The sequence below is a fragment of the Canis lupus genome, chromosome 21, assembly GCF_003254725.2.
Source record: "Canis lupus dingo isolate Sandy chromosome 21, ASM325472v2, whole genome shotgun sequence".
Lineage (NCBI taxonomy): Eukaryota > Metazoa > Chordata > Mammalia > Carnivora > Canidae > Canis > Canis lupus.
The window spans coordinates 34,452,587-34,464,587 of record NC_064263.1 but is presented as its reverse complement, the minus strand read 5'-3'; the positions used below and the strand labels follow the sequence as shown (position 1 = coordinate 34,464,587).

At 46.3% G+C, this 12,001-nt stretch overlaps 1 protein-coding gene across 1 annotated transcript in view; it reads right to left on the bottom strand.

The window, feature by feature from the left end:
* Nucleotides 1-7,422: 7,422 nt before the first annotated feature.
* The window catches only part of CTR9 (CTR9 homolog, Paf1/RNA polymerase II complex component), a 33,758-nt gene continuing 29,179 nt past the window's right edge, over nucleotides 7,423-12,001 (bottom strand). Inside the window, exons 23-25 of the mRNA XM_025459482.3 lie at nucleotides 11,399-11,495; nucleotides 11,060-11,172; nucleotides 7,423-8,498 (exon numbers count right to left, since the gene is read on the bottom strand). Coding sequence (XP_025315267.1) covers nucleotides 8,072-8,498; nucleotides 11,060-11,172; nucleotides 11,399-11,495 — 637 coding nt within the window. The 3' untranslated portion in view covers nucleotides 7,423-8,071. The remainder of the gene's footprint in view (nucleotides 8,499-11,059; nucleotides 11,173-11,398; nucleotides 11,496-12,001) is intronic.

Sequence of the window (12,001 nt, the reverse complement as noted above, 5' to 3'; positions counted from 1 at the left end):
AGCAGGAAGAGTTCCTGAGTCTTCCTGGAGGATCAGAGGGGTGAAAACCTGAACTCTGTGACTTCTGTGGGCCATGCAGAGGAAGGGTGCGCACGATTCTGAGGCCAAAGTGTTGAGGGTAGACGGAGAAGAGGCCTGCAAGTGCTGCAGGGAGCCTACCCCAGCATTCAACCCTTACTTCATTGCTCAAGGTCAAGGATTATGGTGATGCTCCCTTGCCACACGTCCTTGGTCCAAGAGAGCGCCTTCACTTCGCTTCCGCCGCCACCTCAAGTTGGAAGTAGCAGGAGGAGAGGGAGGGAGGAATGAGTCTACACACAAGCGGGCCAGGACAGTCCAGCAGCGGGTGAGGGCAGGAAATGAAGTCTCCGCTTCTCTCCAGCTAAGGAACTTGGAGCAGGAGCCCCCATTGGAGAAATCAAAGCAGCATTGTCCCGAAGAACCAAACAGCCCAGGAGAGAACAACGGTGTTGGCGCCGATGCCTCTCACGGAGCAGATGTTATCGGAGACGCTTCACCTACTTAGATTAACCCGGCCCGTCTAGAGACCCAGCACTAGACACCAACTCACAGCTTCCTTTATTAGGACCAGGCTCAAGAGAAGTGATCTTGGGCCGCCCCCGTGGCTCAGCGGTTTAGCGCCGCCTGCAGCCCAGGGCGTGATCCTGGAGACCCTGGATCGAGTCCCGCGTCGGGCTCTTTGCGTGGAGCCTGCTTCTCCCTCTGCCTGTGTCTCTGCCTCTCTCTCTGTGTGTGTCTCTATGAATAAATAAATAAAATCTTAAAAAAAAAAAAGAGTAGTGATCTTTCAGTAGCTTGACGAACACTCAGTACCTTCACTCTTACAAAAGCTGAGAAGAGTATCTGTTGAGCAGCAAGAAGGATTTCTAAGGAACCATCACTTTAACAATGTACAGACGCCCAGAGACGTGGGCAGCGCGCCTGCGAGGGGGCCCCGGGCTGCACCCACAGGCCCAATGTAAACACGACGCCAACAAGATGATTTTGTTGAAACTCTTGTAGGGGAGAAGTAAAGGAGCTACCAGAGACCCCGAGCAGAGCCCAGTCCTTTCCCCCAACATCCATTTCTAGATAAGAGATTCAATGTTAAGAACAAAGTAGAGGGACTCCTGGTGGCTCAGTCAGCTAAGCGTCTGCCTTCAGCTCGGGTCATGATCCCAGGGTCCTGGGATAGAGCCCTGCTTAGGCTCCCTGCTCTGTGGGGAGTCTGCTTCTCCCTATCCTCCCACCTCTCCCTCTACCCCCGCTCCTCCCTCCCCCACACCCCACTTGTGCTCTCTTTCTCTCAAATAAATAAAATCTTTTAAAAAAGAAAGGAGGAACAAAATATAAAGCCTTATGTTTGGCTCTTGGAAAATAGATGAAAGAAAACAGAATTCCTGTCCTCAGGTTCACTCACTAGTGGGGACATATGAAGAGATTACTTCAATCAATATAGTCTGAGGTCTGAGGTCAGGGGATCCCTGGGTGGCTCAGTGGATTAGCGCCTGCCTTAGGCCCAGGGTGTGATCCTGAGGTCCCAGGATCGGGTCCCGCATCGGGCTCCCTGCATGGAGACTGCTTGTATCTCTGCCTATATCTCTCTCTCTGTGTCTCTTATGAATAAATAAATAAAATCTTTAAAATATATATATATATATATATATATAGTCTGAGGTCATTCAGGGCAAAAGTGAGGAGGCTGTTTGACCTCACTTACTGTAGGAGCACACGACAATAACAAGTATTTGAAATATGGACCTTGGATCATCCAAAAGGGGGTAAAATTCCTCTCTTAGAAGTTTCATATGTGGGATGGAGAGCAGCTGAGAAGGGGTACGCAGGCAGCCTCTGGTAGGGGCAGAGGTATTTGTACTACGGTCATATTTACTACATTACACCTTCTTCTGTATGTGCGATAAAATGAGTGAATGAAGCTTGGGTTTTTGACAATACTGTCTCCTGATTGAAGTGTCCCTTCCTCCTCCCACCCCAGATGTCCAGCACAGGACACAATAATCTTTATTATTAAATCCATTTGAAATATCGTTTTCTGTGGTTTATCACTGAAAGCATCCTAACTGCAAAGGAATATAGAATTCAGCATTTTCCTAACTTATTTGGCTATAGAATTCTTCTTTAAGGAGTCTCTCTTGGGACTAGTGTTGCAGGGAAAACTTGCTGGGGAACACACTGGATTAGAGATTTGGGAGCCAGGACCCACAAGAAGGTGAATTCACGAATTTAGTGACTTCTGGATAAGACACCTCAAAATCCAGCCCCGATGTCTTGCACTCATTAAGTGTTCTCTTCACTACTTAGCTGTGGACCACATGAACAAGCACAAAGTTGCCCTTCCAGTGCTGCGGTAGTGGCGATCTAGAATAGATGAGCCAGGTCAAGGAAAATGCCAAAAAGTCAAGATATTTTCTACAACTCAATGTGTTCAGAATGACAAATGTTACAAAACACATTTTGGCTGTAGTAAATAGAACAAATAAAAGCAAAAATCAAGAATGAATATATATATATATATATTTCATAGGCAAAAAAATAAAATCTATCTGTATCTATGGAAAAATTAGGCTTGAAATAGCAGGCATGGTTTCCAATTTCTTGGAACAGAAAGACCTGAAGTTACTCAGGCAGTTGTGGTAGACAGGACAGTCTGGACAAAAGTCTCTGCAATGACCTCGGAGTGTTTAACTTAAAAGGATCTCAAACAACCTTATTTTATAGATAGGGATACTGAGGCCGAAAAGGGAAGTGCTTCGTCACACCAGTGTGTCAGAGCCGGGCTAGAAGCCAGGGCCTGATGCCACGTGAGGCCCTGATGACAGGCTGCAGTCTCCTGATTTGCTCCTCCCAAGTCAGTGGATGGACCGATGAACTTGATTTGCCAGTAGCATCTACCCTCCCCTGGGCTCCTGAGGATGCAGGGCAAGCATTACAATGGCCATGTGCAACACTAACAACTCCCAAAGACCAAAGCATCAGAAACTACCTTTAGGGAAAAAACCACACTGGGTTGTGCTCCAAGTTCTTTTTCTTTCTTTTTTTTAAAGATTACTTATTCATTTATTAGAGAGAGCACACAAGCAGGGGGGGAGGGCAGCAGAGGGAGAGGGAGAAGCAGGCTCCCCACTGAGCAGGGAGCCTGGTGTGGGGCTCAATCCCGGGACCCTGGGACCATGACCTACCTGAGCTGGAGGCAGATGTTTAACCGACTGAGCCACCCAGGGGCCCCTGTGCTCCAAATTCTGGTTTTAGAAGCAGATACTAGTCTCCTTTAAAAGGTCTATCTTGACTCTACTGGGTACTTACTCTCCAAGGGAAGAAATTCTTTGTCAGTGGAATCGAAACAAGGGAAACTTAGAAAGCTCCAGGAAAGTCAACATTTCCTGGAGATTAAAAATATTTTTCTCCAGGGGCCGCCTGGGTGGCTCAGTTGGTTAAGTGTCCAACTCCTGATTTCAGCTCAGGTCATGATCTCAGGGTCCTGGACTCAAGCCCTGCATCAGGCTCCACCCTCAGCTCCCCTCTCCCTCTGCCTCTCCCCCTGCTCGTGCTCTCTCTCTCTCTCTCTCTCTCTCTCTCTCTCAAATAAATAAATAAAACCTGTACAAAAATATTTTTCTCCAGAGGAATTGGGCAGAAGCAAGAACTTGTTTCAAGAATGATCGATGAAAGTGTAACCGACCTAGACCCCACTCCGTCTAAACATCAGACAAGCATCACCGAGCTCGGCAAACGGGGCCAGGCAGTCGGCCCGGTTCCGTCCCGGGAGGAGGACTGTGCGGCGAGTCCATCACAGGCTCATCGCGGAGCCGCCGTCCGAATCCTACAGCAGGTAGGTGCAGCCTTTGGCGGCAAGGGAGGGATTGCCCGCCTAGGAAAACTCGGCTTTAAAACGAGCAATTTCGGTAGAGGAAAGGGGGTTTTCTTGCCTAGATCGAAACAAAATTTTATTTATTTATTTATTTTTAAGATTTTGTTTATTCACAAGAGTCACAGAGAGAGAGGGAGAGAGAGAGAGAGGCAGAGACACAGGCAGAGGGAGAAGCAGGCCCCATGCGGGGGCCCCGACGTGGGACTCGATCCCGGGCCTCCAGGATCACACCCTGGGCCCAGGGCAGGCGCTAAATCGCTGGGCCACCGGGGCTGCCCAGGAGTCCGACTCTTGATTTCACCTCGGGTTATGGTCTCAGGGTCGTGAGTTCAAGCCCCCCGTTGGGGCACCGGCCGCGAGCACTGGGCAGGGAGCCTGCCTGAGATTCTCTCTCTCCCTCTCCCCCTCCCACCACGTGCTCTCTCTAAAATAAATCAATCTTTAAAAAAAAAAAAAAAAAAAAACAGAAAAGAAAAACCTCACGATGTAGAAGTGGCTTGTTTTACAGAAGGGAGAGCGGCCTGACTAGGAAGCAATTTGCTCAGGGTCACCTGGCGTGTCAGCGTCACAAGGCGAGATTCCCTCGGGGACACCTGGGTTCCCGTGTCCCGCTCAAAACCAACCACTCGGTGGGCCTCTCCTGCGGACCCACACCCCACTAAGTGGGGGGCTGGGGCTCCCATTCAAGACGGCGACACGGCAGGGTCCTGGACCCACCTGCCCCCTTGGGCCCGAGGAATCTACGGTCACCCATGGAACCATTTCTAGGGGAGAAAGACCCAAACCAGCAGAACGACTCCTTCACATCCAGAAGAAAAATCACATCAAAACGGGTAGGAAAGGCCGAGAAAGCACCTCACCGTTAATCCCTCCCCACCCCTGCCCCACCCGTCACCCCCACCCCTGGACAGCAGCCCACAGTTGGGAGGGAACTCAGGAACCCAGAGCTTCTCCCTGAGGACTTGGCACCCTAACTTTGAAACTCGCTCCGGAAAGGCAGCCCCCAGACAGCTGGTTCTGAGGCCCCGAGGCTCAAGCGCAGCACATGCCTGGGCTCGGCACACAGGACCGGCTCCTGGGCCCCCTCCCCGGCCCCCACCTCCGCGCAGCAGCAGGTTCGAAAAGTGCTCAGTCTTTCTGGGAAAGAAGCTCATTGCTCAACTTAAAGGGCCCAACGGGGGTGGGGGGGCTGGGGGTGGGTGCAGGGGGGGCAGGGTGGCAGGGGGGCTTGGAGGGTGGGGGCAGGGGGCAGGGGGGCAGGGGGGCAGGGGGCAGGGGCCTGCTGGGACACTCTGGCCTGACCCTGGCAGGCGCCTTCTGCCCTCCCCCGGGGCGTCTTTGGGCACCATCTCCACATCGCCCCTCTGCTGTGCTCCCCAGAGAGGACCTGCTACACACACCTGGTGCCCGGGGTTTTACGGTGACCCTGTTTTTGTGCCTGTATCCCAGGGGACGCAGCACTGGGCGCCTGGGGCCTTGCGGTCCTGGGTCCGGCCGGGCTGGGAGCTTCAGAGCCGTTCGGCCACTGCGTAGACAGCACACTGAAAAAACCCGTCTTTCTGTGAAAGAGGCGGGTTTGCTGGTTCAGGCCCTCAGCCTGGCCACTCTCTGGGGGCCAACGGAGCTGCACTCAGGCAGGGAGGCCGTGGAAGCCATCTCCGCACTGCGCCTGGCTCCAGCTGCCTGGCATCTTACTTTTTTTTTTTTTTTAAAGATTTTATTCATGAGAGACAGAGAGAGAGAGAGAGGGAGGCAGAGACCCAGGCAGAGGGAGAAGCAGGTTCCATGCAGGGAGCCCGACGTGGGACTTGATCCTCAGACCCCGGGATCAACTCCCTGAGCCAGAGGCAGATGCTCAACCACTGAGTCACCCAGGTGTCCCTAGTAGTTTTTTTTTTTTTTTTTTTTTTTGAGGAACTTCCATACTGTTTTCCATTTTTGTCATTATGTGTGGTGATGGATGTTAACGAGAAATGTGATTATTTTGCAATATATACAAGTATCAAACCATTATGCTGTACATTTGAAAGAAATAAAAAAATGTCAATTATACTTTGAAAAAAAAAAGGGAAGGAAAGAAATTGAAGGCTGATCCTAGCACACGGCCTCCAGGACCATGAGTTCCTGAGGGCAGCGGGTGGCAGCAGACCAAAGGCTATTTTTGTCGGAAGGGCTTTCCCCTTCCTCAGGGGCATTTCCCAATTCTTGATCATTTCTGTCATCTCCAGGCTCCAAACTGTGGCTAGAGGGGAGTCAAGCCAGAAGAAACCTCGCAGTGGCTTCTGACGTGGGACCCATGGCCAGGGGAGAACACTGCTGCTCTGCTAACCTGAGGCCCACCTGGAGGAAATGCCCGTTTTGAGGTGGCACTGACCAAAATTACAAATCAGGACATGGACTAAACACCTTTGTAGCCAAAACCTGAAGCAGGGAAGCAGCATGATGCTCAATCCCTCCTTCATAAATAGCTGCCCAAAGGACCTTCTACCAACATACTTTAGTTACTGCTTGATGTTGAGTCATCTGTTGGGAAATGTTATTTTTTTTTTTGGAAATGTTCTTTAACTTAGATTTTTGTCACTTGGGGATTAAGTAGATCACCTCAAGTTATACGTGACATAATGGAAAGAGCAGAGGCCTGGATTCTAGTTCGAATCTCCCCTTTCACTAGCTGCGTTAACTTCTGAATCTCAGGCTCTTCGTCCTTCAAAGGCAGAGATTCATATTGCCTCTTACGTTCTAGTTGAGTTGCACACGCGCCTCCCACAGCCTCAGACGCCCTCCCTTGACTCTCTACTTGTCCTGTCCCTTGAGTCATCGCAGGTCTCCCGTCCTTCAGGAAACCTTGCTTTGATTTTATCCTCCCTTCTGCACTCACTACCTGTGCAAACATTACTCTTGTTGTAATCATGATACTTGTTGACTAAATACAACTTTTTTTTTTGTAAAGGTTTTATTTATTTGTAGAGAGAAAGCACAAAGGAAGTAAAAAGAGAGGGAGAGAGAATCTTAAGCAGGCTCCATGCCCAGCGCAGAGTCCGATGTGGAGCTTGATCTCACGACCCTGAGATCGTGAGCTGAGCCAAAATAAGAGTTGGACGCTTAACCAACTGAGCCACTCAGGTGCCCCTAAATTAATTAAAGCTTTTTTATACGCCATAAAATGCAACATAAAAATGTTACTCATAAATCATTAATCACTGCATTACTGAAAATAAAAATACATACCAGTTTGTGTCTTAAACTCCACAAATCTATAAAAAATTATCAAGGTTTTGGGGTGCCTGGCTAGCTCAGTCAGTAAAGCGTAAGACTTGATCTTGGGGTTCTAAGTTTGAGACCCACATTGGGCTTAGAGGTTACTTAAAAATAAAACCTTTTAAAAAATGATGAAAGTTTTAAGTAAACAACCTCAAAAAAAAAATAAACAACCTCAGCTTAGTTCAGATTCTTCCAAATATTTGCATAGTTTACTAATTGTAAATTTTCATAAAGAAATATACTGAGCAAATAAAAATGACATGTTACCCATAAAAGTTGGTAAAAGAATTTTATTGTGTGGCTTATGTAGGTCTTTGCATTCTACTAACAGAAAAGCATTTTTCCACATTTTATTTGACCTAACAAATTATATATTTGTGATTTTATCTACATGGCTGCAGTATTACACTACTGAAGAAAACCTTCCTTCCACTCGTACTTTGGTGCAATTATACAGTAGATATCTTTCTCCAGAAAATAAAAATATTCTCAATCTAAACTTCAAATGAACAAAAACATGAAAACCAAGTTTCTTGCACCACTTGGTAAAAGATTGCAATAAAAATCAAAACAGTATGCTGCTTAACATACAAAGATGATGAGACGTCTGCCAGTTTCAGTCAAACCTCTGTAGGAATGATTTAGCATCTGGGTTTATTTTTACTGCAGTTTTCACATATGACAGGTGGAATTGTACCATACTGAAGAATAGTCACGTTCTTCATTTGCTCAAGAGACTCAAATATTGGACTCTAGCACAGGAAATATCTCTTGGGGTTTAGTAATATACAAATGGGTAGAAAAAAAAACTGCCTTAGGAAAAATTTCACAATTGTTTGACTAAACTTTTTTTTTTTAGTCACAGCTTTCATATATTAAAAAAGTTTCCTCCAGAGATGAAGCTTATTTATGAAATAAAACCTAGTCGCTCTCATCTGACCCACGTTCTGAGCCCCGATCCGAGGCCTCATTGTTGGATCCCTCTGGTTCGGATTCATTCCCAGAGCCTTGGCCAGAGCCCTCGTTATCAGAGCCTCTCTCGGAATCGTGCTCTGACTCGGCACTCGGAGAAGCAGGGCGAGAGTCCATGTCAGAACCTCCAGAGCGGCTTCTCCCGGACTGCACAGACTCATTGTCAGACTGTTCAGAACCTGAGGGCCTTCTCTTTCTGGATGGCTGGTCACTGTCTGAATCCTCATCTGACTCCTGTCTGCGGGGCCTCCGGGGACTGCCGGCCTCGCTGCCAGACTTATTTTGGTTCTCATCAGAATCACTCTCCGAAGAGGCGTGTTTCTTCCGCCGCTCTCCCTCGTCCGAGTCACTGTTGCTGTTGCTGTTGCGGTGATGTCTGGCAAAGAGAAGCACTGGTTAGACTGGCCAATGGGAGCCTCGATGAGCAGAGAATGCTTTTAAAAAGTCAGGGCATTTAATGTCCTATTTCTTGACCTGGATATTGTTTACACAGGTATTCATTTTATGATATTTGCCAAGTGTACTGTTTTGTAAATCCTATCTATTCCACAATAAAAAAAAGGATTAAACGACAAAGAAAACAAGGCACTTTGATTATACCACAGCATTTAAACAGTCAAGGAGGACTCTCACTGGGTTATATCAGGCACCTCTCATCAGAATGAAGCACTTCTCAGTTTCATACATAAAATGATGAAAAGGAAGGGATACATTTATTTTTATACACAAATTCATAGCAGCAGAGGTGAAATCAGGGTCTTGCGTGGCTGTAGAAGACTCTGAAGAATAAACCCTCTCCTGAGGCTGGATGAATAGGACTGACTCTTCCCTCTCCCATCAGATACCTGAAGAGCAAAGGCACCTTTTCTATCCACGATTTGCTGCTGCACTAGTGCCCTACTCCAGGACAGGGCTTACTCAAGAGAACAAGCCACAACTAAAAGCCTTGTGTAGCTTGCTTCCTTTTGCTGAGCTCCCCTCTGCCCATGTATATACTAAAGGCCAGTGGCCTCCTGGGATCCAATTCCTATCATTCTACATGGCCAAAATTAAACACTTTGTGATGGTCAGGACCAAGTTTAACTGATGATATAAGTGGCTCAAATCAACTTGGTCTTGACCTTGGATATAGTTTAGCAGTAACTCAGCCTCTAACATAGACCCTTCTGCCTACATGTTTTAATGACACCCATTCTAAAACCACATATTTCTTGCTCTGCTCTGCCTCTCAACACTGGCCAGGGTGACAGCACGGGCAAGGGCAAGGCAACCCAAATGTGTGTCAGCCAGCATCTTCAGAAAAAAGGGAACTACAAGTCTTCATAGATGGTTCCCTAGAGATCCCTACCTGTGAGGCTGCACCCCCACTAGCACCCTTAGCTCCTTCGACATGCTACTTGCTCACCTCTAACCAGCTAGGACTCCATTTTTCCAAGACTCAACTCAAACAGTCTTTTACAAAGCATGTCTCTTACAACCCTACCCTCAGCTCCAGAATAGGTATAGTCTCCAGAGAGTAATAAATGAAACCGTAAGTGATAACACTTATCCAACGATAATGTTTTTGGTTTATCTGTTGTTCTCCATTGCCTCTAAAGCATAAACTCCTTAAGGGCAGAGCTATGACTCTTTCCTCTGTATCCTCAGCACTCAGCACACTGTCTCATGGAATTCTTAGTGTATGCTCAAATGACCGTGGAATGAATGAAATGACAGCCATTGGAATATATATAAATAATAAATATACCATGTGGTACAGCACTGAGTCCCAGTCTGTGAATCCACATTGGGAAGAACCTCCAGCTTGAGGGTCAAGTTTAGGACAAGTAAAACCAAATACTGCTTTTCCAGGTGTGCCATGAGCTAAAGGAGAGTACTAGAAAAGCAGTCTAGGATAAGCCCTTCACGAAGCAGGCAGAGCTGAGTCACCATTGCCTGACAATGAAGGACACGGTCAAGAAAATCCTATCTCCATGTGACCAGGATCAGGCTATTCATAACAGTTTTAGCCAGTCTGGTAGTATACCAGAGTGATACACTCCATTTAGAAAGATGCCATCCGGAAAAAAAAAAAAAAAAAAAAAGGATGCCAGCCAGAGCTAGAGTATATTAGGCTGTGAAATAAGTCAATCAGAGAAAGACAAATACCATATGATCTCACTCATATGTGACATTTAAGAAAGAAAACAGATGAACATATGGGAAGGAGGAAAAGAAAAAAAGGAGAGAAGGAAACAAGCCATAAGACACTCTTAACAACAGAGAACAAATTGAGGGTTGATGGAAGGAGGTTGATGGGGGATGGGCTAGATGGGTGATGGGTATTAAGGAGTGCACTTGTAATGAGCACTGGGTGTTGTATGTAAGCGATGAATCACTGAATTCTACTCCAGAAACCAATATTGCACTGTATGTTAACTCCCTACAATTTAAATAATAAAAAAACAGCAAAAAATAATAATAACAATAAAATATAATAAAGTTTCACTACTAAAAAAAATAGATGGATGCTATCCAAGAAATTTCACATAATACCCACAAATAAAATATTTCAAAATAGGTTTTCTTCTCTGAGGGACAAACATGACAGGAGAAAATGACAGGGTTTGAATAAGATGTGTGCTTAGGTTTCTTCCAGCTATGATATATATTTTTTAAAGATTCTATATATTTATCAGAGAGAGAGAGAGGTAAGCAGGCAAGTAGGGTAAGTGGCAGGCAGAGGGAGAAGCAGGCTCCCCGCTGAGCAAAGGAGCCTGACACGGGACTCAATCCCAGGACCCCGGGATCACAACCCGACTGAAGGCAGATACTTAACCACTGAGCCATCCAGGCATCCCCAGCTTTGACATTCTAAGAGGCTGAAAAGAAGTCATTATGGCACAGTGACCACTCTTATCTTTCATTAGAAAAGTACACTAAGGAAACAATTCCTACCCTTCATCGGCAATTTTAAGTTTATCTTCGTCTGAAGAATCATCACTTGATGATATTATGGCTTTCGATTTTATTTTGCCCTTCATTGAAGGAGGCAGACGTTCTGGCTTGGGCTAAAGAAAGAAGACCAAACATAACAGATTATTCAAGACTTTTAGGTTACATTAGGACATCCTGTTAACTAAGTTTGCAGTGTAATGATAACAATCAAATAGCAACAAATACACTTCAAAAAGAAGCATTTGTGCTTGAAGAAACTGTAGGGAAAGAATGTATTCTGGTACAGTGTAGCCCCTCCTGCCTACGACGGGAATGAAAACCACAGTATTATAAACTTACAGCCTTCTTCTTCTCCGCTCTCGGGGTACGGCGCTTTTTCGGTTTTGGGCCATTTTCTGTTTCATCATCATCAGATCCTTCTTCTCCCTTTGGAGGTCTTACATAGTGGACAAGAGAAAGTCTGTCAAGATCCACTCATACATAGAAAGCCTAAGACTACTTTGTCATCAACATATATTCATTTTGAACACTACTCAGAGTAGATACCCTCTTCAACCATACTGTCCACTCCTCAAGAGCAGAGGCCCTAATTTACAACTGCTACACACAGTTCAGGAATCTGCAAAAACCATGGATTTACGTGATGTCTACCAAATAATTAAGTCTCTGTTAAGTCCTCTTATTAATCTAAGATAAGCTTGAATCTTGTACTTGGTGGAGGCACAGAGACTGTGACAGAAGACCCAGGCCTCAGACCTTACATCCTTCCTCTCCTTTCTTCCCAGCTACTCATTCCAGGCCTACTAATGTCCTATCATAGCTTCCATCCCACAGGTCTGTGTCTGAATGAATTCATTAGGTTCTCCCCCAAGGAAAGGTGGCCAAGGACTGGGAAGAACAGCCTTGCTAAGACAGCTGACTGGAGATTCCTGGACGAGAGAC